Source organism: Calidris pugnax, unplaced genomic scaffold (assembly GCF_001431845.1).
Source record: "Calidris pugnax isolate Ruff unplaced genomic scaffold, ASM143184v1 scaffold18, whole genome shotgun sequence".
In the NCBI taxonomy this organism is placed as follows: Eukaryota; Metazoa; Chordata; class Aves; order Charadriiformes; family Scolopacidae; genus Calidris; species Calidris pugnax.
Window position 1 is genome coordinate 7773784 of NW_015090812.1, and position 24279 is coordinate 7798062.

The window sequence follows — 24279 nt, forward strand, 5'->3', positions numbered from 1 at the left end:
GCGTTTTTAAACCCCCTGCGCGCGCGCTGGCGGTTGGTTACCCCGGGGTGCACTGTGATTGGTCGAAGCGCTTTCCCCTCCTTCTCCCACCGAGGCGTCCATTGGGTCGGAGGAGGCCGCGGGGGCGGGAGAGCGGCCGGTTGTGCTCTCTGATTGGCCGGTGGCTGTCGGCGGTAGGGAACGAGGCGGGGGTCGGCGGCGGGCTGAGGAAGGCGCCGGAGCGGGGCGGGACGGGTCCCACCGCGGCGGGACGCGAGGCGGTTCCTGGTGCTTCCCAGCGGTCGTTAGGCCTTGGGGAAGGGGTGTCACTGGCCGCTCCCCTCTTCCCTCAGGGGAGGCTGGCGGACCCCCTGAGGCGCCCGGCTGAGGGAGGGGCTGTGGCGGGCAGGCCCCGCGCCTGGGCGTCGCCTCACGCCTGTGCCCCACGGCAGGGAGAAGCGGAGGGCGCAGAGCTGCGGCCGCCCCGCATGGAGCCCCTTCTACCCGGCTCGGATCTGAGGTACCCCGTCGGGGAAAGCTCCCTGGGAGGATCGGCCCGTACCCTTGGGAGCGAGGGGCGGGGAGCGGTGAGGCGGCCCATCGCCCCCCGGCCCCCACAGCGCGTCTCTGGTTGTAAAGAGCTGCGGGGGTGTGTTTCTGATCCCCGCTTGCCGAAAGCTAGTGAAAACCGCGACTTTAAAAATGTTTTCCCTTTTCCAAGCCTTAATTAGGACTTATTTTGATGGGCGTTTAGCTTTTAATGGGAGTCAATTAACTGTCGCTGGGTTCACGAGAGGTGGGTGGGTTGCCTAGAGGGACACCTTATAAACAGAGAAAGTTCTTTCCTGGGAACTTAAAGCAATGCAAAGAAAGCACCTTGCTAAAGTTTGAGGCTTCAAATACCAACAAAGAGAGTTTTTGTTTATTTGTTAAAAAGTGTTGAGGTATTCGCAAAGTGATACGGACCGTCAAATGTATTGTATTTTATGTAGTTTAGGCAACTCTTAAAGTGTAAGCCAGCTTGTGTAAATAAGCTTATGTGATTATGTACGGATTTCTTCAGGCCTCTGAAGCAAATTTTGTACTATATTATTTGAGTTAAGCTAAGGTTTTATTTCATTTGTCTTTGAAACTTAAGTAAATTGGATGCGGACTTTAAAAAGTGACTGAAACAGGGCTTTTGGAAGTTGATCTTACATCAAATTTGCTAAATCACAAATTCTGTGTGCCATGGGAATTTCTAAAGATTGATAACCTTTTCCTTCCCTGCTATATATCCAGAGCAGCTTTTTCTTGTACTTTTTCCACGAACTTTTATTTTGGCCTACACATCTTCCAAGATTATATGGAGGAACTGTCAGGTGGAAAAAGCAAGTTTTGTGTTAACTTTGTAGTCCGTATCCTTGACAACTTCATAAGACAAATTTTCTGCTTCATTGGTCAGGACTTGGGGGGAAAAAAAGTACCAACAGTTTATGTATTCTATTTGTTGTTTTTCTTATAGTGTTACTCCTTTGTTCCTTCTTATAAGTACTGTTTGAAAGTGCTGAGCTTAATCCATTTTTCTTTCTTATCTCTGTGATCTTCACAGATCTGCTCCCGAAAGGATGGTCCCTTTCAGTTTCCCTCTGTCAAAGTGTGCACTTTGGGACCCAGTCCCTATGGGTGATGTTATTGGCTCACATATTGCCTATTACAGGTATGAATAACCTTTTTTTAAGTGGCTGAAAGTTAAAATAAATTAAGAATTACACGATTCCAAACATCACTACCTTTTGAGCCTAGTGGGTGACAAGGCTCAAAGGTAAAAGGAAAGGGTAATTTTTATATAGATGCTATTAAAAAAAAAAAATCTTACTGTAGTTATTAAAGCAAGTATACACATATGTGGGCCTATAAGGGTGGACAGCACTTACATAGGTCAGAGAGGCCTTCACTTGTCCTTGCCATATAAACTTAAAACCTCCAAGTTTTAAAAAAGTTTAAAACAAATTACTTTTATTTTGATGAAGGCACTTCACTTAGTCTTGAGCAGGTGGGTTATGAGCCATCATCACATTATTCACCTAAAGCAGTAGCTTCCCTTTCAACTTTGACCTCTTTCCAAGGCAGTATTATACAAGATATCTTAAGCTAAAATAATGTTGATGTGTTTACTTCTCTAGATTACAAACTTAGTACCTTTTTTTTACTAAATGTTGATTTCATAATCACTTAATCTTTCTCCATATTTACATTCCTGTGTATTTGAGCCCAGTCTGTTGCTGCTTTAAGCATCCACACTAAATACTGTGCTGGAGTAAATAATGTAAATAACGAGACACCACCATGTCAAAATTAGTTAAGCTATTTGTCCTATGCTGCTCTTTAAATTCAGACTTCTCAGAGGTTCTGTGTTTTAGCATAAGTATTTCTAACTTTTATAGCCTTCTATTAAAATAATTCCCTTGAGTTCATCTCTAGTTCTTGTTACAGTGTTGCCCTTCAGATGAAAAAGCTTTTTGATGCACAGAACATAAGCAAAAATTCCATTGACATTTTATACAATGTTGTTATTCTTACCTTTTTGTTGTTTGAGGCTTTGGGCTGTTTCTGTGTATGTTCTTTTTAACAGACAAAAAATGTGGAAGCTCTTGGAATATAATAAATACTTTGTTAAAAAAGCTTTAAAAATAATTTTGATCTTACACTTGCTTATTGTCTCTTTTCAGAAACCCAAAGTTATCTATGATGGAGAAAACCTTGCGACTTGCCTATCGCCATGCGAAGCAGAATGAAAAGAAATTATTTTCCTGTTTTTTGCTTGGGACTCTTGCAGTTGATGAAGGTAACTTTAAACATCAGGTAGACAGACAGTATTGGTTGGTTGAGTAAGCCATTATCAAGAAGCCTGAGTTGTTGCTTTTGGACTCTAACTTTATTTATTTATTTATTTTAAAGCTGGGGAAGGCATAACGCTAACAATAGACCGCTTTGATCCTGGTCGAGAAGTTGCTGGTGGATCAGGCAAAATCCCAACTGCGTCTCTTCCTGGAGACTTTTTGATTCCATGTACAATTAATGCCTGGGGACCTTCTTCAGATAATATTATAGTGCACAGTGCTGAAGATATCAGCTTGGCTTTCAAGGTAGGTAGCCCTTGGGCAACTTTTGGGTCTCTTAAACAACAAACTGTCTTCCAGGACACTGTATTGTGTACAGGGCTTGATTTCCAGCCGCCGTCAGTTTCAAACACAGCACAGTTGTGGCTGAAGCAGGACTATTTAGTTGGTTATCTGAAATTAGCTGGTAATCTGAAATTCTTGAGCATCGTTGACAAGCGTATCAGAAACTGCTGAAGTCAGTTGGCCTTCACAGGTGTCTAAAGATCAGAGTCTTTAATCTTGGACTAAAATCTTGCTGTCTGACCAAAGCTTTTTAGCTGCTCTGACCACCAGTGACAGCAGTGATTGCAACAAACTTACTTAAAAAAGGAAAACCAGCTTTTTCTTTCAAATGTGTCATGAGTGAGTTGCAGTATTTATGCAATTGTTGATAAAAAGTATTGCTAGGCAAGTGACTTGCAAGAAAGCATGTAAAGTCTGTGTGGGTTAGCAGTTACAGCTGAAATGCCTGCCTATCACTTCTGTGCTCTGCTGGAGACATGGAATCTAGTAAATACACCTTCCATTCCTGCAAATGTTTGCCTGTAGTTCTTGTTGTGTGTATTTTATAGTACAAATAATGCTTACATCTAAAATTTATCATCATGATACATCCAGATACAAATACAAGTTTCTTGAATGCAAGTAAGAAAACTTTTGTAGATCACCTCAAGCCTTCTAGTTGCTTGCTGTTTTGTTATTTTTCATACAGTTTAAGTAACCCCAGGCTTATTAATATATCACAAAGCAATGCTAAGATATGCATAGCTTAATTTCAAGTAGATTTTACATTATTCGTTATGTTCAGTACAGTCATGAGCTTTGGAGACCTGGCTTAACAGCTTTTTAGACAGTGCCTACTGCAAGTGGCTGTGATGAGTGATTTGAATTCCCAGTGTAATACAACTTGAATCGTGGTAGTCATATGAAGACAATTTTGTGTATTTAAATTTTTTCTCTTTTCCCTCCTTCTAGGGTCTGCAGCACAGTTTGTGCAGTAAGGAATCACTGGATCTTTCTAAACTGCTCACTCTTAGAGCTCACATTGTTTTCACAGAAAACCTGGATAATCTACATTTTAATTTTCACTGGGCTTCTATTACCGCAGCAAATACTCTGGAATACACCCCTGTAAAGTCTGTCCCAATTATTCCCACAGCCCTCGCAAGAAATTTGAACAGTCCTATGAATATTGCACAGGTCCAAGGAACTTACAAATGTGGGTGAGTAAAGGGTGATGCTAACGCTGTCAAAGTTGCCTGGTAGTTTGTTGCATTTCCTAAAGCAGGTAGGAAGGTGGGATCTCAAGCAGTGTTTTGCTTTTTGGTAAAATAACAGGCTCAAAAATAACATAATTTCTTGGACTTGGAAAAATGTAAAACATTATAAACAAGAAACAGGAAATGGGGTGGGGCAGAATTATTAACTGGTTCAGCAGGAGTTGTTCTTGCTTTTGGCTTTAGTAGAAAGATCCTCCTACTGGGACAGGAGGACACACCTCTAGTTTACAAAATATATATAATGAGCATCCAGCTTTTTGAACAGTGTCATTGCTGACTCTTGAATGAAAATGAGAAGAATGTGAATCAAAGCTTTTTCTGTTAATCATGTTTATAGGATGCTATTGGGAGATCGTTGTTCTGACTGATAGCTAATTTAGTAGGATGAACTAAGGGTACATCAGAGAAATAATTTGAAGCAATTGAATGTCATTTTGTTTGCACTTTGTAAATACCTCTCTGAAAATTACTTTTCAAATTTAACACAACTTACAATTCTGGGTTTGTTGTGACTACCATAATAGTAAGCAAATACGGTCCTTGATATAATTCTTTGATACCCAGGGAAAGGATAAAAAGCTGAGGAATTGCTGTGAGAGTAGAGGAAGAGTGGTTTTGATTTTTTTTTTTTTTCTGAACTTTTTTCTTACAGTGTTTTCTAAACTTGTATTGTGTCCTCATGATTTTTTTCTGAAGGACTGACTTCCAAAATACTAAAAAAACCCCCAATTTCTGCTCTGTTTCAGCTACCTTACTATGGACCAGACAAGAAAATTGCTTTTGCTGCTTGAGTCTGATCCCAAAGCTTATACTTTGCCGTTAGTTGGAGTGTAAGTGTTTGGCTCTGTTTGCACAGATTAATCCACATACTGATTTGAGATGTATTTGAGGGATTTCATAGTGGAAGCTTAGTAATGGAACTGTCTCTAATTGGTTATTTCTTCTTTCTTTTAGTTGGCTGAGTGGAGTTACTCATATCTGTAGCCCTCAAGTCTGGGCCTGTTCCTTGCGATACTTATTCAGTTCTTCAATTCATGAGAGGCAAGTCACTTTTATCTACAAAACATAGAAGCTATTGGCTGCCTAAAAATGCATTCCACAGAAATGCCTGGCAACGTGGCCTCTATTCAAAGATATTTGAGGGAATTCTGTGATGTATATAGGAGGTTGAGCTATCTGTTTTAATTGTTCTTTCTGGTTTTGACTTCTGTCTCACAAATTTTCTGTGACTAAAGCGTAGAAAGCTGTCTCAAAGACAGAAGAGGATAAACATTGATATCATTAAGGTAATTTTAGTTTAAATAAGGACAAGCAAGCAGGAAATCCCAGTTTAAACAGTGGTGGGGTTTTGGTTTCGAATTTTTCTTATGACACAGGCTTTCTCCCTGGTTGCATCTAATCAATGTATTGAAGCATATTAATTTACAGCTAAGACTGTCTTGTTATGACTTCCTGCTAAATATTCTGTTTTTATAGTCTTTGTGTTCTGATTTATTTTTTTTTCCCATTGTGATGTTAGTAGATAATCATTCCTCATTTGCTGCATCTTTTCACCTGTAACATTTACTAAGTTCTATTTATCTGGAAACTGGGAAGTAGTTCAGGTGTTTGTAGTTTAAAACTACTCTTCAGGTAAATGAAACTTTATGCTTTATGCATAAGAATTTCTTCTGCTCCACCATACTTGCTTTTAAATTATGAAATAAAACCACATTTGGTGAACAGATGTGTCAGTAATTAGAGTAGACTTCTTTTTCCCCTTAATGATTTAAATATGCCCAGATACAGATAAGAGCCCAATTAGATTATTAGATAGGCAAGTTAGATGCTTGACTCTCATTAACTTTCACTGATTCCATCTTGGAAGTGAATTAGGCAGATTTGATGAACCATGCAAACAGAATTAACCTCTGCAGACTAACCGCTTAATCTGTGCATCATACATTTTTAACTCTAAAGTTGTAAGTATAAAGTTGTATGAGAATGTGTTTTTCAAGCATCTTGTTCCTACTGCTTTCTTTATCACACATACTACTCGGGGAAAAAAAGCCAACAAAAAAACAATACCCACCTTCCCCTCCCACCCCCAAACAAGTGCATTACAAGGGCTATAAAAAGAAAAATTGTTCTGAAAATATTACTAACTTTTCCTGGAAATGCACCTTATTTTCATTATCCTTGGTCTTTTGTGTTAACTGTTGTTACTCGCTGTTTTAACTTGTAGAAAAAACTTCAATACAGTTTTTATTAAAGAAAATATAATAATTTCTGTTTGCTAATGAGCTTTTTTGGAATATTTAGGGATAACTGAAACATTAAGTGTCTTTATAATACATCTTCAATTGAATTACCAAAAAATCACAATATCATTTTTACATATGTTTTCTTCTATGGTATGACTGAAATCTTCTTAGAATTCACTTAAAGTGCTAAGTGATCCTAAAGGTCTGAGCTAGAAAGTAAAAGAATTATTCCAGTTTCTCTATTTTTGCTTTGAATCTTGCATGTGGCATCAGTCAAAAGTCCATCTACTTGATAGCACTCAAAATGCAGTGATTCATCAGTTTGCTAAGCTGTGTGATGGTTTGCTCAGTATATTGAGAAATTAAAGGCCACCTTCTTGTTTGTTAATTTTTTTAATTATGTATTTTTTTTCTATTCTAGGGTTTTTTCAGAATCTGGGAGTTTTCTTATTGTGCTTTATTCATTGACACACAAGGAGCCAGAGTTTTATGAGTGCGTTCCATGCAGTGGACAGACTGATCTAGGCTTTCAGATCTTAACTTGCAAAGAAACAGTACACCTCTTCAAAGTAAGTAAAGGTTTCCTACTGCATCCTGGTACTTTAAAGTACTTTTAGTGTAAGTACTTAGAGGAGGAGTTGCTATAATGTGACTCAAATGGAACTGCAGTGTTTGAAAATTATGTTGCTCTATAAAGCTACCTTTTTCGCAGTGATTACTGTGAATTCAGGGTTTGTCTCTCAACTTGAGATGACCTCCAAAGTCAGCCGCTGCTCCCTCTTCTAATAGCATTAAGAAGCTGTCTTTTAAAATGTAGTGTGCTGTGTTGGACTTGGTTAGTCCTCCTTCTTACTAGTGACCTCTTGGCTTTGAGCAGAGATTCTGATGTCCTCTAGCAGTCGTTAGTCTGGTATGCTCTGTGCGTGCTGGACACACCTAACGACTGCTATGGGTGATACGTATCAGTGCTTTCTGGAGAGCAAAGCTGGGGAATTCGTGTGCTGCTTGAAGTTGAATGCAAGAGGGAATTCAGTGGTAACTAACCTGCAGATCTCATGCTACGCTACAGTAACAAAGCAGGAGCAATTTTGTCTTTGTGCAGAGTAACTGAAAGAATTTGGTGATACAATGTCTGGGAGATAACTAGTGAGGTTTGAGAAGATTCTAGGAAATCTCAGTTCATTATGTGTTTTGCTAGACTTGTGCAGAACCTGAAGTTGAATTGTTAATTGCTTGATAGGTGCTCCTGTGCTCTGGCAAAGAAGCAGCTAGTGCAATGTGTGTCCTGTGCTGTTCTGTTTCCAACTAAATTTCCCTGTTGTGGGCTGCCTTCCACCTTTAGCCTAGGTACGGCTTGGCTTTCTGAAGATGACAGTGCTCTTAGTAACAGGCTTGCTTCTGTTGTCTCCAGAGCTTGCACAGCTGTGGTGTGAGAAACAGTACAGGAGCAGCAGTTGCTGTTTCCTATAGCGGTGAAGGGCTGTGGAAGAGTCTCTGAGCAGTTACAGCAAGGAAGCATCTGCTCGTGGCTATAATTAGGCCAACTACTTTAGAGTAGCCTGGGGAGCAGCATTAAACAGGAAGGGAAGTTGCTTGCTGCCTTGGTAGTGATGAAGGAATTGAGAATTGAAAGTAGAGGACAAGCAGTAAATAATCAGATATAAACGTCCTTAAAATGATTTCTTTGGGAGTAGTACCTTGGTGATTAACACTTGAAAGTTTCGTGCTTTACGAATACAGAAAATTTCATTCCAGAATGTTGAACCTTCAGACAAGAACCTTATCCACTTCGAGCTGAGTGCAGAAAACCAAAATGCAGAAACTGAGTTCTTCAGCAGAGTTTGCAAGAAACTTCCTATCACAAGGTAAATCTTTCAGATGTCATTTATATGCCAAAGTTAAATATTTCTTGGATTAAGTTTTGTGACCTCTGCTGTGCCAGGTGTCAGTTTAGCTGTGCATACGGTGATTTTCTCGCGTTAAGATCTGTGTATGGGCCGCCAAAGTTATATATTTCTTGGATTAAGTTTTTTTTTACCTCTGTTGTGCCAGGTGTCAGTTTAGCTGTGCATACGGTGATTTTCTCGCGTTAAGATCTGTGTATGGGCTTTTGCTTATTCCTGGGGTTAATAGTCTTCAAGTAAGACGGTCAAGCTGACCATAATCCAAGAGAAACTACTTGTAGTTTTACTCTTGATACTGGTGGTTGTAATTTATACAGTGGGTGTTTCTAAAAAGGCTTCCTTACTGATGGAGCTTAGTTCACTGTATTAAGCTTTCTCTGAATCTGTCCTTTGACGCAAATCTCCAATTGAAATCTCCTTAAGTTGGTGAAAATTCCTTTTTCCATACGACTTTTCAGAGCTGCAAAACCTGGATAGGTTAAAACTTAGGGATTTTTAAGAACCTCAATTATCCATCAAATTTTTATCTGTGACTGAGATGGCCTTTATTTTCCTTTAAGCAGTGTTACAGTCTTTACTGTAGCACTCCCTATCTTTCTCATATAAACCAGTGCTTTGCTGTTAGAATGTCACTTAAAAGGTGTGTATGACTGAGGGTGTCGGGTGAGAGTTACTGTCTTTTTGCCCAAAAGCAGCATTTCTATTTTCACTTGTCTTAGACCTGTTTGCTGTGTGAACTCTAGCTAACCAGGGAGGAGATGCTTAGCAACTGCTTCTTGAAAAAATGGTGGGGATATTGTGCTGTAGATGGCACAGTGAAAAACATGAATATTTGTGTTACTGCTGCCAAATCTGACCCACAAACATCTTTAGTTTGATTTATGTTGGTTTTAGTCCTTCCCAAGGCTGCTCACCCAGCAAGTTGTCAACAAGTGATCACGACTCTGGTGTAGAAGATGAGGATTTATCCCCCAGACCAATTCCAAGTCCTCACCCAGTGAGTCAACAGGTAATTAAGTAAATAATTGTTCTATGTATCTCAGATGTAACACTTAAAGCAGCAAAACTCATTGTATGGGGACTGAAGACTATAAAGCTTCTGTCTCAAAGCACTAGCAAAGGAAAAGAGCTGAAGAAATGGACTGAGAGTCCCAACCCCTGCTCTAGTTAACCTGCCATGTTTTCCAGGATTATAAGCACTTTAGTACCTGTATATCCTAGGATTTGAGTAGTAGGTTCTACTTTGGGAATGTTGGTACCATTAAATGGAAGAGCTGTGGTGTCTGAGGCAAAGATAGAGGCAGCAAACTTGCTTGTGTATTTCTGGGTAAATGAAATCAAGATCTTCTGCTCTTCTTTTTTTTTTTTTTTACTGAAGCATATACAAATATAATGAGCAACCCTCATACAGAATAGGTCTAGAAGGATGTGACAGTTGTGGATTGTAAGATGTGTTCTGTTGCACCTGTCTACTGGGTCCAACAATAGTAGGAGGGAATGTGTAGTCTGCTTCTTGAAGGGGGAAAGATCCATACCCTGAAATGTTCTCCAGGATGACATGGAGCATTCATTTGGTAGACATGGCTATTATGCCATATGAAAGCAATTTTGGCTTCTAAGAATGATCCTAGAGGTCTTCTGGATCTGGATTCCCCAATCCTTAGAAAAGCATTCGATATGTAGTTGGTTTGGAACTGGTAATGGTCATACACTGATTTTAAATGAAAATATTTTCTTTGAAATTCCTCATGTGAAGACCTGAAAGACAATATCTTACAATGATCTTAAACTTGCTTGTGTTATTGTCCCTTCAGGTTACCAGGATCTTTCCTTCAGTTCCTGAGCTGTCACTCATTTTGGATGGGAGTTTTGTAGAAGCAGGACAATCGTCAAAGCCTATGGGGACTTCAAATGCTAAAAGCCTACCCTCAGCACTACGTCAGCCTAATAAAAAGAAGGGGTGCTTGCGATCTACATATTACCCCACCCAGCACTCTGAAGACAAGCAAAACTCTCCTGTTAGCATGGGAGATCCCTCTTTGAGGCAATTACCAAACCATTTAAACCAGAAAATTCCAACTTCAGGGCCTTCCAGAGGAAAGCAAACTGTGCTACAGCAACAGTTGCACTGTAAGAAAGCGTGCCCTCAGTCAAGAAAAAGTTCTGGATCTTCTTCTCCTTCAACCCCTTGTAGCGGGCCTTCTCCAGATACATCTGTGCATCACCCCAGAAAGCCACCAGACAGACTTGTGTTAAATCCTGATGGAGTCACACAGCAGGGAGAGCATCCAATTAAAAGAACATCGATACCCAGTTCCAAGCAGCTTCCTGCTGTTATGCAGCCAGACCTCTACACTCCTGCTTTTTCACCACAGATGTGCAGAAGACCACCAGAACTGCAGGTGCCACTTCAAGTGCCACCTTGCTGTCCAGCAAGTGCATGCAACTGTCAGTTCCCTGCTTCCCTCCAATATAATCCGATACATTCATGGCAAGGAATTGGTAAAATTAGCCCCAAACACGGAGCAGAAATGCAATCAGAGATGGCTCAACAGAATCTATGTGCAGTGCTCCATCAAAATATCGTTTGTCCCAATATTTGCTGCAATCCAGGATACACCACAAGCAGCCCTATAAATGTGAGATATCATGGGAAAATGGGGACCTGTTCTCTTGACAATAGCTTATCGCCTGGAATAAGGCTGCCTTCAAGTGCAAGCCCTTCTAGTCCACAGTTCTGTGCAGCCCACTCACCGTGCCTGCACGTGCCTACTTCTAAAGCAGGATCAGATAATGGAATGATGGGATTATCTCCAGATGCATACCGGGTTCTTACAGAACAAGATAGACAACTCAAATTACTTCAAGCTCAGGTTTGTGGAAATGGCAGCTTTCTCCTCTGCCCTCTTAGTGATTATGCTTTGATAGTTCCCCTGCCAAAGGAATTAAATTAACTGTTGTCCATCCTTGTTGGAACAAGAGAGCCTGTCATATCAGCTGCAGGTTGGGGATGGAGGGGGGTGCTGATTAGCTCTGCTAATTGGTGTCCCTTAGATGAAAACTATTTGACTCTCGCCTAGTTAAATTTTACATTTATTTTTATTGTATTTCCATAACATCATTTCTCTTTTATTTGCATTTATAATGCAAACAGATATGCCTTCAGTATAAATGCTTTCATGTATATGTGCTTGCCTATGTAAAAAAATTTCCTGCATAGGCTATAGACTTTAGAATTATTGTAAGCTTACAGGTGAAGCACAGAATGTTCTTGCATGTTGCTTTGCCCACCTTCAAGCCTGCAGCTTCCTGAGCTGTTAAGGCTGTTGCTTTGAGAACTTCAGATGTCTGGTTGCAGCAGACTGGCAGGGCTCATCAGGTGGTTGTTGCTGTGCTGGAACATTGGGCTTTGGTGGTCTCACTAACTTCTGTTTTGATACTAGGATAAGTTTCTTCAAAATATCGGCTTCTTAGGCTGCTGCCCCTGTGTTTTGCAGGGTATGATTTGGGCCTGAGGAGCCAGAGTTTAAATATTGCTGCTGGTGATGAATCATAGGAATAGGAAACTTGTTCACAATACGTATTTTTCCTGCTTAAACTGGAAAATTGCATCTGGGAGAAGCTTTAGGTGTAGTTTCTGTATGTAAAATCAAGCTCTTAAAGCACAGATTGTACATTCCTTAGTGCATAAATGCAGCCTTTGCTGTTACAGTATTTCCCCGTGGAGCTGTGAACTAATTGGTGAACAGGGTGGATGCAAACGCTAGAATGAGGATTGCTTGGGCAACCTTTAATTTTATCATTTAAGTGCTTGGGTTTGTAATTAATACAAAGTTGATTTAGCGTGGTGTGGGGACAGTTGGCCTATAAATGCTTGGCTGGTAAGTCGGTAATAGGCTTTGTGTATGAATGAAAGGGGCAGAGAACACTTCCAACAAGTGTAGTGCAAACAGGCTTCACTCAAGTTGCCTGGGTGTAGTTCTGCCAGCGTGCTTCAACCCTCTGCCAGCATCACGACTGATGGTTTGATGTGTGCTGCATGCACTGCTGAGAACTGGAAGGTTATCAGACGTCTGTGGCAATGCAGCCTGGATTTGAATCCAGACCTTAGAAGGGCCTAATTTAGTAATTGGCTTTTCCCTTTTGTACTTTATATTTGATGGTACGAGTTATAACTTTCTGATAACCGTTACAGATCCAACGCTTATTGGAAGCACAGGCTCGTCAGGCTTGTTCCTCTGAACCAGCTGCATCCAGCCCCGCTCTGCAGCCGGAGCAGCAAGGGGACTTGGTTTCTATGGAAACACAGCCCTCGCCAGCTTCTTGCTCGAAGAAAAGTGTGAGCATTGCTGTGAGCACAGGTAATGCTTTATTCTTTAAAAATAGACTGGCATCGCTTTTTCTGGATGGTTCTGTGATTTGTTTGGGTGTGGAGGGAATGTTTTGCAGAAGTGCTGAATGTACACAAACATGTGCCTGGATACAAAAAGCAGCAAAGTTCTCTAGGTGTTATTTGCAAGTTTAGGCTGGAGCTACTTCTGTCTTTGGGCTGCAGTAGCAGCGATTGCCATCACTGGAAGAATTATTCTTCCAATAGCTTTAGCAAGGTCCTCTATATTAATATGTGCCTTATTGAAAGAAAAAAAAAAATCCACACCTTTTTTGAATTATTACTTTTCAAAACAGTGTATTACCTTCTATCCCATCTGGTGTTCAATTACATACAGTATTGATGCTTTGTGTAAGTCATGCATTTACATGCATGGAGAGGAGACTGTGTTTGCTTTAATTTTAGCAAGTTAGGCAGCTGTGTCTGGAAAGCTACATATTAATGCATTGGTTCCTGTTAAATCCATGGAAATATTGTGGTTAGTCTGGAGGAAATTTTCAAACTGGCTCAAGGTCAATGCATTAAAATGCTGTAATACAACTATTTATTTTTATCAAGTATGCTTTGGAAGAAACTAGGACTTGACTGATGTTTTGGCAACTCTTAGCTGTTCTAAACCCTGAGACACTTTTTAAATGGTGGAAAAAAAAAACAAACACCCAACCTGAATGCAAGGAAATGATTCCTCCAGCTTTACAAAGCCAAAGGGTCTCAGAAGATAGTAATGACTTTCCTTAAATGAGTAAATCTCTAATTCTCTTCTAGGTGCTAGCTTATTTTGGAATACAGCCTCAGAAAAACAAGATGACTCCATACCACAAGGGAAAAAAGAGGATGAAGAGATTTCTAAGGAAGACATAAGCATTTCAATTAATGCTGAACAAGATGCAAGTAACACAAGTATTGCTTCTTCCTTAAAGGTGGTAGACATGCCCAGCTTTGTAGACAGCATTCATCTTGTGGAAGAAGGAACTAACCAGAACACTCTCCAGTAAGTAACCAGAAATATCTTGTGTTCACATAATAAGCTGAACTGCCTTTCATAAGTTACTACTTTAATGATTTATTTTTTTTTCAGGAATTATAGTCACCTGACTTGAGTTGTCGTGTTCTTTCCCTTCTTTGTTTTTTAATTATGTTTCAAATGGCTCAGCTCACGAAAACACAGTTGCCTTTAGAGTCTGCATTTATCAGTCGTGCACGTTTGGGTAGCCTACCTATCAGCAGCAGCTGATGGCAAAAGCCTTTCACTTGGAAAAGCGTGTGCAGGGCTGGCAGCGTTCCCTTTCTTACCTTAAATCCTGAGGGAGAAAGGGGACGCTGATGTAGTCGTTTGTTTTCCTACAGTGGCTGTTCCCTGTCAGCATTCACAACCCTTTCAATTCTGAAGGGCTGAGGATGAGGGGTTTATGATTATGTGACTTCCCTGAATTTCTCTACATTTTACACCTAACTACTTTGTCTAATGAATGCAGGTGCAACTTCACTGCTGCTAATTTAATTATTTTTAAGCTCAAATTCTTTATAGTGCAATGACTAATCTCAGCCTAATTTGGGAAACGATTTAAAAATATTTTTAATTATCTATATGGATGTTATTTTTACATAAGGAATAGCTCAACAATTTAGCACTTCTAATGATCTAATATTCTCTAAGCAGAAAAAGCCAAAGGAGGGTGAATACACTTCCAGTTAAATTAGGTTTCTAAAATAATCATATTGTGAAAGATTATGATAATTAAGCTATAATTTAAATATTCATAGTCCTTTATTAAAGTATTATCTGCAAACATTTACTGCTACCGTAGATGTTACCAATTCGAATCAGCCTTTTGAATGTTGTGTTTTAGAGAGATGCCATCTTGAGGTTCTCTTCAACTTGGATTCCTAAACCTGTAAAATTGCTGTATCTTATAGTATGAATGTAGAGCGTCACCAGATTTCTTTGAGGAGGAGGGGAACATTTTGGGGAATGATGAATAATTGCTCATGTAACAGTAACTGATAACCTACATTGACTACCTGGTATGTCACGTGATTTAAATCTTATCGCTTTCAACACAGGCAATTGATCAGTTGAGTTCTGAAATTCCCTTATCTTACACTTGTCTCCCGAGGAGGAACAGGGGAGGAGGGTCACTGGAGGATCTCCTCGGGATGATAGTACTGCTGATATGTCTGGGCTCAAAAGGTCTACACGATGCACACACCAGCAAGCTGAAGGGAGCGCGGAGCTTTGCGCTGTAACTCAATCTAGAATATTTACACTTTTTACCTGGAAACTTCAGGGTAGATTATGGTTCCTCTTCACATCTGCTATTGAGAAGTATTTCAACGAAGTGTGTGTTCTCAGTTCAAGATACTCAGTGTGCATTGTGTATGTGTGTGTATATTTCTACTTGTGTCTTTGAGAAGTTTTTAGAACATTTCTAAACTACCGCAGGAATCTCATTATCAGTTACTCACCTTTGTGAAAACGGCTATTGGAACAAGGCATCTTTCAGAACATGTGGAAGATATTTACTCCTAAAGGCTTTTAAGTGTCCATAAAAATGCTGAAAACATAAGACAAACTCCAAATTGTTAATGACTTTATCTTCATCTGCTTTAAGGTTAAGTCATAGAGTGTCATTGAGTTTTGACTAGTCCAGAGAAGCCGTTCCCATTTTCACATCATCTCCTGACAAACTAGTCAGGCTGTTGTAGATTCATACTGTGAGGTGTGTTTCCTCAGTCCTTAATTGACTTCTGAAAGAAAACGACTGCAGAAAGGAGCAAAGCCGCAAGCAGTAGGCAAACCAAGAAATGTTAGGATCTGTTTCCAGCAGTCAGATTTTTCTCCTTTTCTGGTGTTCGTGAAAAGATATGGCACACATAGTGATACTTACACTTTTTGTGTTTCAAGGAAACATCCAGGTGTCTCGGTATTCTCTTTCAGAAACGGAAATATTCGGGGTTCATCTCTGGAAGAGAGTATTAGTGTGTCTTTACAGAAGGACCCAACAGAGGGAGCCAGCAACCACGTGGTGGTAACAAGTGAGCCAGGCTCGGAGCCACCTGCCTCCCTGCTGCCTCGCCATCCCTCAGAGGATCAGAAGCTTTACCAGGACTTACTGGTAATTCATTTAATTTGATATCCTGCACCCAATGCAGCAGTGACAACAGCACGCTGCTGACATTATGGTGTGGTATTGGCATGAGTGACAGTTGCATCCGGCTTTCAAGTCCACGTTATGCTCTACAGAAGAGTTCCAAGTTTGTGGTTATTCTGTACTTCACTCTTCCACACATACAAGTACTCTCTAATAAATCTTTAGTTCGCTCTACAGAAAAGTTCCAAGTTTGTGGTTATTCCTTTTTTTAAGGTTTAAGTGGTTATTCTGTACGTCACTCTTCCATGCATACAAGTACTCTCTAATAAATCTTTAGTTCCAAGATAATGTCAGTTGATAACTTCCCAAATTAATGCCCTTTAAAATAGCACAGCATTTTACCTTCAAGTACCTTAAAGGGCAGATACTTTAATCTTGAAGAGTATCAGTATGTGATGTGGTTAAATTCAGAACAGACTCTTACGGAAAGCCTGAAGTGTAAGATATTCCAGTGTTTGACTACACTGCTGTGAGTTTACCTGATTGTATCTGAACTGAATCTGAATTTGGCTGCTTTGTCAGAATAAGCTGTTAACCCATCTAGTTGTATTTTAAGTTGCGTAAGAATAAACCAGGATTTTTGGATCATGATGATTTCTTGTCCATGTGGCTTCTCCCCTACTCCCTATTTTTGTAGGGCCAAGTAAACCACCTCTTAAAGTCCTCAGAAGAGCAAGATCACTTGCCTGTAAAATCAGGAATTGTTAATGATGATGGTCCTAAGTATCAGGATGTTGCTGACAGAACAGAAATGGCTTTGGAGACTGACACAGGAGCGGTGGATAAAGAGAGTGTGATTAGTGCTACGTTCAAACAGCTGAAGAGTCTTGGAGTGACAATTGACTCACCTGGCAAAATGAAGAAAAATACACACAAAGTGGAGAATGCCAGGTAAAATATTGGTTGTTTCGAGTAGTAATGTGTAGATCCAACCAAAAATGAAGATTCGCTTAATGAGCAAAGAGAAAGGACTGTGTTCACTGTCACTGGGGATTTGTTTGGCAACTTGATTCACATTTTCCGCAAAGATGAAACGCTGGCTCATGCTATGGGTATTTCAGATAGGTTTAAGAGCTCTGCTAGCAAAACTCAGATTATTTAAATATAACACAAGTAGCTCTAGCTTTTAGAGCATCTGGTGATTCTTAAAGTATTGTGTGTGCAGTAGCACAATTCCCCAGAATAATAACGAAACTGCTTGAGTGACTTAAATCCTTTGGGCTATGTCAAAGTATTCCAGAGAAACACTGGACTTGAGAGGCTGAACGTTAAGCAGCTATGTGGTTTTTTTCACTGCTTCTTAACCCTTGTCTTGCACTTCAGTGGTATAAGTGAAATTGTTATCAGGGCTTTGATATGTAACTGAAACCAGGTCTGTTCTAATCATTTGTTACTGTTAGTGCTTTGACTTGAAACAGGGAGGCTGCAGTGCCTGGGGAGGGAAACAGCCTTGATGAAACAGAAGAAGGTGCAGAAGTAATTTCTGAAGAAGGTGTTTGAGGCACGGGAGTATTTATTTAGGTAGCTGCTTAGGCATAGGCTGACTGCCTGGCACAGCTTCACTTTCATCCTTATTGTCACCTTGATACTAGTATATAACTGTTAGGTAAACAAAAAAAACAATCTAACCATCTCCTAATTAATCTCTTAAGCCATGTATCAAAAGCGGTTTCCAGTCATACAGTTTCTAAGCTTTCTTCTCTCCTTTTCACTTGAATTTTACCAGGTATTTTTCTGGAATTTCTGGGCTACCTTCCTGGCTGGAGAGTCTCACAGTGTTCTTTTAATGTCAATAATATGCTAATAAGTGAACCCATAAGACAGAACTGGAAATCTTGGGATTTTTTTCTTCAAACTTGGGAAGTGGGGTGGGATTCTTCCTTCTGTCACGTTTGTGACTGATAAACAATTCTAAGAAAAGGTCTACACCTCAGTACGGAAGGAAACAAGAGTGCAAATCCACAGCATAATTAGTGATAGTTCATCTGAGCCAGGAGTTTAGACTCCCTAAGCAAACTTCAGAATCTCTGCTCGGTGAAATAAGATGGCTCTTAACTCCTGACACAAGGAGTTTGGGTTTATGAACTAGTATAAGATGCTTGTACTAAATGCACTGGTTTATAACCATGACCAGTGTACCAGAGCTTGTCCTTTCAGTCTTTAAACTAAGCACCTGATGTATACAAGAAATTGGTGTGCAAAGCAACCGAACGAATGAACATTTCCTAGACTGAAGGATGCCTTCAAAAAGTAGAACCTTGCAGGCTTCTGGAAACAGATGCTGTGTCAGAGTTTCTGTAAAAAGCCTGGATGGAATTGGCATGCATTGGGAAAGAGATGTTGGTCTCTGTATCTTCTATCGAGATAAAAAATTTGGGTTGGATGGCAGCATCTAGAGTCTTAGATCAGAGACAGATAATCTCATGTGTGAATAGCTGGAGAGCTGCTTTTTGGTGTGTGCAGAAGGTATGATCTCAGCACTGAGCAGCCTGGTCGAGCTGTGGTGTTCAGAATGAAGGAGAAATCGGTACAGCAAGCAAAAATTCAATTACTAGATTATGTTGTGAAATGCTTACTTTTTCCTGTGATGCTAAACTACCTTTTTGATTGCTTTATTTCAGCATCTTAGCGTGCATAAATCCTGAAGCAGTGGTTCCTGGACTAAATTATATGTCATTTGCCAATGTCAGCATGTGTGGCTTAACTCCTAATGTGGTTGACCTGAGCATGGAGGCAAACGCTATAGCCCTCAAGTACCTCAGTGAAAATCAATTATCTCGACTTTCTCTCAGTCGCTCAGGCCAGAACCCTCCTGCAGATTTCTGTTTCCAAGACCTGTTGCATACAAATATGGACAAGAGCATGGTGGGGCTTAGTTTAATTTCACCAAACAATATGTCTTTTGCAACCAAGAAGTACATGAAGCGCTACGGGCTGATACAGGGCAGTGACAGTAGCGAGGATGAAGAGGAACTGCAGGTTCAAGATGGCAATTCTGGCACTGTCAAAAGCGAAAGCGTGCCAGACAAAAACTGCACCCCTGTGCTGGATGGCTTCAGCCACTGGACTGAATTATCCAAAAGGATTGATGGAAGACTTCCCATTCATCTAAAAAGTCACAGCAGAGAGTTGACTACTAATGCTTCTCCACCTGAATTCAACAGCCCTGTGTTAAGAAACATTACAAATGAAATTTTTCCTCCCAGAGCAGATCAAGCAGATGATGACTCAGTTCAGATATTAAAGGATTTAAAACCCAAACCCAAATTGTTACGTGGGAGGGTGGAATTCACTCAACAACCTGGCAGGAAAGATGAAGGAGATATTCAGGTCTTCCCTGGAAACCTCCATGCTCCAGCCCTCGAAACATTAAACCAGTCGAACAGCATGAATTCTGTTGGCACCATTCTTGATGTGAAACAACTCAGGCAGTTGCCAAAGTTGTTCTGAACGTCCCCTCGAGACAGCTGGCAACCACGGCTTTGGATCTGAGAGGGACCTCTCCATAAAGGACTATGGGGAAACGAGGGGTTAAGTGATCTTTGAGGAGGTCACTTTGTTGTAGCAATCTAAAACTTGCAGAACTGAGTTTTCAGCCCAGGTCAGGGACAACCACTTCTAAATGCTGGTTGGGTCAGTGCCGAGCAGCACTGCAGTATGTGTGCACTTTTGTTTACAGTTAGGTGTGATTTTTAAAGTATCTGAAAGGTCAATCAACTCGAGCCCAAGATGTGCTCTCAATATACTTTTAACGATGATGCTTATTTAAGTCTCTTGACTGTTTTAATACACTGACTTTTCCATGTGTGTGCCAACTGTGAGCCATCGATACAGCATGTGGCAGGGGCAACACAGCCAAAGCACTAATGTCTAGAAATTTGCTCAAATGGTTGGATTACTGTGGGGAGGGGGGAGTGTTGTGTCTGGTGGGAAGGGAAGTATAACTGTGGCCTTACTTTGTATCAAATTATTTTTTTAATTCAGCCAAAATGGCACATATAACTTTGTATCATGAAATCTCGGAAGGAAATTGGAAAAACTAGCACTTTTAAAACTTCTGTGATTTTTTTTTTTTTGGTTTGTTTTTTATTCTGAATTAATGTTTTCTATTTATTTAAGAAGTACCTATTGCTCATAAAGGTCAAAGATTTCATTAAAAAAAAAAAAAAACACAACAGAAATCTTCAGTTGTCTGATGTAGCCTTTATTTAAAACACTTGCTGCTTCCCGGTCATTGTTTGGGATGGCTAACTGGAAGTGTGAGCGTGTCACTGGCTTCTGAACTCTCCAAGAATTCCAGTACTGGGTGGTGGGGTAAGCAAAAATAGATTTTTACTTTGTTCTGTATTAACATAGAACCATTGTGTGATGAAGCATCACAGTCTACTAATGAAAGAGCCCTTTTCCATCACCCTGTGCTGGTAATAAGGCTGAGAGACTTGGGTCTTTTTAGTCTGGAGAAGAGAAGGCTGAGGGGACATCTGATCAACACCTATAAATACTTAAAGGGTGTCAAGAGGTTGGGCCCAGTCATTTTTCAGTGGTGCCCAGTGACAGGACAAGAGGTAATGGGCCAAAACTTGAATATAAGGAGGTCCATCTAACCATGAGGAGGAACTTCTTCACTTTGAGGGTGGCAGAACACTGGAATAGGCTGCCCAGAGAGGTGGTGGGGTCTCTATCTCTGGAGACATTCAAAAGCCAGGACATGTTCCTGTGCAACCTGCTTTGGCCGGGAGGTTGGACTAGATGATCTCCAGAGGTCCCTTCCAACCCCATGTCATTCTGTGGTAATATTCCACAAGTTGACGAATTCAGTTAGTTATGAAGGATTCCATTTCTGTTAAGGCCTTGACTTTTGGTCAATTTCTAGGCGTAGTAAGTATTTTTGAGGTGACTCTGTGTTGTTGATGACCCAGTGACACACTGGTGCTGGAAAACCCGGTTGCCCAGCGCTGGCTGGGCCAGCTCTGCCTGCCTTTGGCGAGTAGGTCTGAGGACAGGGCTCAGCCAGCACGGCCGTGGTGTCACACACCTCTGTCCTGACCTCTGGGGCTTGGAAATGAGGCACGGGCGCTGGAAGCGGCAGTTCATCCCCATTCCCACCATTCCCAGAGGGAGGAGAGCGTGGAATGAGGGCCGAGCCATCTGTTTTCACACTGGCTGTGGTGCATCAACAGGCTTTGAACACACTTTGTTTCAGTGATGGCACGGGCTCAGCAGAAGTTCATCCTGGGGTGCTGACCTTGGCTTTCCTGCTCCAAGAGTGTTGGACTAGAGAATTAAAACATCTCACAGCAAAGTCCCGGGGCATTCCCGTTCAAATCCAAAAAGCTGCACTGTTAGCTCTTGGTATGTTTGGATACTGACTGCTAATTAAGGGAACAAGTCATACGGGGAGAGGCTGAGGGAACTGGGCATGTTTAGTTTGGAGAAGAGGAGGCTGAGGGGAGACCTCATTGCCCTCTACAACTACCTGAAAGGAGGGTGTAGAGAGATGGGTGTTGGCCTCTGCTCCCAAGGGAATAACAAGAGGACCAGAGGAAATGGTCTGAAGTTGCAGCAGGGGAGGTTTAGATTAGATATTGGGAAGAATTACTTTCCTGAGAGGGTGGTCAGGCACTGGGACAGCCTGCCCAGGGAGGTGGTGGAGTCACCATCCCCAGAGGTATTTAAGAAATGTGTAGATGTGGCACTTTGGGGCATGCTCTGGTGGCTGAGGTTGTAGAGGGTTTTTTTTGTGTGTGAGTGTGTGGTTGGACTCGGTGATCTCAGAGGTCCTTTCCAACCATGACGATTCTGTGATTCTGTAATTAATTTACGACAATGACACGAGAGCCTTTTCCAGTATCTACCACCCTCGTGGATTAAGATTTTGGGGGTAAAAGAAGGCAGCTGCTGTTCCAGAGGCAGCGCAGGGAGAGGCAGGCAGCAGCTCCCTTCAAAGCCCTGTCAGAATTTCTCTCCCCTCACGCAGCCTCTTCCATCAATAAGAGTATTTGCTTCCTTTCAGGAAAGGTGCTGCTTCGCTGCGCTGAAAAATAAAACCTTTCTCGGTCCCTGAATCTCCCCTGGATCAGGCACAAGCTTATTATCTGGCAGCGCCTTTTCTGCTGAATCAGTCAAAAAATAGTTAATGTTTTTGAACATTCCAGTGAGATGAATGAGGCAATTCATACCTCTGAGCTATTGTTGTAGGGTTTTGTTCTTTGTTTCCTATTGTAAAATGTCTGGAAACACAGGAAGATGACAGTTGTATTGGTTAATATTTTAAAGACTTTCTTCAAATGCTCGAGGGCGAGGAACAATTTGAAGACAAAAGCCAAAGGGCTCGCGCAGGGCCCAGGACCAGGGTGTGGTGTTACATTAAGTTACACAAATCATAGAATCCTGGACAGCAGCCTCTGGGCGACTGAAATGTTCATTTATTTGACCGAAACAACAATAACATCAAAAAAACCCAACGCCACACTGCCCTAAAACAGCTTTTCCTTTCACCCTGTAGAGCTGAGTAATTTCAAGATGATTTTTTGATTTTGAATTTATTATTTTTTTTCCTGAAGCATCTACTGCAGCTTGGAGTTCAAGAAATAAAAAAAAAAAAAAAAAAAAAAAAAAGGATGAAAAGCCAGGTCTGGCTTTGTTAACCCTGAATGATGGGGACCCAAAGTGGGGGCTGGCTCCATCACCCGCTCGGGCAATGACACGTGTGGAGGGGCAGCAGGGTGTAAACCTTTATTTATAGGGTTTTCTTCTTTGCTGCTGGGTTGTTTTTTTGGTTTTTTGTTTGGTTGGTTTTTTCCAGCTATCCTTTGTTATAATTAAGGACAGATATTTGAAGTGCTGGCTCAAAAGGTCACGGGCCTGCTCGGAGCATCAGTGACCCCTTCATTCTGGATAATTTGGGCGCAGGGATTTTTACCTCTTTGCCTCCCGAAAAGCCTGGAGAGGGGGTTACTGGGGTTACTGGGCAGGACTGGGAAGCCCACCCGTGGCAGGGCAGCGGGAATGGTTCCGCCGTGCCTTTAGGGTGCAGGGAAGATGCTCGGGCTTCCTAATCTCCCCCACCCAGCCCCGGCTGTTCTATCTTTAACGCTTCCTGTTGGTGAGAGGAGCCGGCTTGAAAATGGTCGTGTTTCCTGGCGGGAGGCACGGCGGGGCTCTCTCTCCACCGAAGTCGTGACCGTCCCCTGCCCCGCCACCCCACGCAGGCTGCCGGCATCGTGCGGGGCATCATCCCGGGGGATGGAGGCGGGGGGTGAAAGGAGCGGGGAGGGTTTGTGGAAACCTCTCCCAACGGCCAGAGCGGGAGGTTGAGGGGAAGGAGTGAAAGGAAGAATAACAGCTCCGGCATTTCCCCCCTCCCCCCGTTGCGGGAGGGTGTGCAGGTGGCGGGGGGGGGGACACAATAGCGGCTCCCGCACCCCCCGGGTCCCGCCGCACGGCAGGTGCGGGGCCGGCTCCGCATCGCCCCGCCGGAGGACGGGGCCGCGGCTTCTCTCCCGGGCTCCCCGCACGGTCGGGGGCCGCAGCCTCACCCCAACCCCGCAGCAGGGAGCGGGGGGTGCCCCGGGAAGGGTTCGGCCCCGGTTCCCCCCTCCCTGCCCCGGTCTGGTGGAGATTTCGTTGATTTTCGGCTGCCCGGGCGGGTGGATGCCCTGAGCTACCCAAACCCGCTCCCCGCCGCCGTCTCTAGGACCGCTTTGCCTGTGGGTCTGCAGGGACCCAGAACCCTCCAACCATCTCCCCCTCTCCCTCCTCTTCCTCTGCCGGGACCCTCTGACATTTGGGGGAAGGTTTCAGGGGCGTCCCGTCGCCTGCCGAGCGCCGCGTAGGGCAGCCGACCCCCGCACCCGCCTGGCTCCCCGACAGCCGCTCCGCGGGCGCGGAGGCTTTGGCGAAGGCCGGGGGTGTCCCCCCTCCCGTCCCCCCCGGGCCCAGGCCCTGCCGCCCCCAGCCCCGACGGGGCGCGCAGTCGGTGGCGGCGCCCGAGCCCTGCCCGACGGGCGAGGGCCCTTCTCCCCTTCCCCAGGCTCCTCTCCCCGAGGCTCGGCTCTAGACCTGAGCTCTCCCTTCTATCCCTATCCCAAATTTCCCAAGGGCGAGGGGTGGTACCCCCTCTACTCCCCATCCTCCAGCATCCCCCGGCCCGTCGGGGGAGGATGCTCGGCCTCCCCCCCCCCCCCCC

At 42.6% G+C, this 24279-nt stretch overlaps 1 protein-coding gene across 1 annotated transcript; it reads left to right on the forward strand.

The window, feature by feature from the left end:
• The first annotated feature begins 191 nt into the window (after nt 1-191).
• On the forward strand, nt 192-20227 carry STIL (SCL/TAL1 interrupting locus). Its single transcript, XM_014939527.1, has 16 exons — nt 192-499; nt 1571-1678; nt 2691-2806; nt 2920-3107; nt 4098-4345; nt 5149-5232; nt 5357-5443; nt 7067-7214; nt 8401-8510; nt 9444-9558; nt 10364-11422; nt 12745-12910; nt 13705-13930; nt 15878-16055; nt 16729-16982; nt 18713-20227. The coding sequence occupies exons 1-16, from the start codon at nt 468-470 to the stop codon at nt 19539-19541; spliced, it is 3948 nt and encodes a 1315-aa protein (XP_014795013.1). The 5' UTR covers nt 192-467; the 3' UTR covers nt 19542-20227.
• The last annotated feature ends 4052 nt before the right edge of the window (nt 20228-24279 follow it).

Excerpts from the sequence above, each read along its gene's own strand:
- STIL (XM_014939527.1), top strand. The coding sequence starts at position 468 with ATGGAGCCCCTTCTACCCGGCTCGGATCTGAG. Across the intron at positions 3,108-4,097 it reads ATATCAGCTTGGCTTTCAAG|GGTCTGCAGCACAGTTTGTG; the intron begins GTAGGTAGCCCT and ends CCCTCCTTCTAG. Across the intron at positions 9,559-10,363 it reads CTCACCCAGTGAGTCAACAG|GTTACCAGGATCTTTCCTTC; the intron begins GTAATTAAGTAA and ends TTGTCCCTTCAG.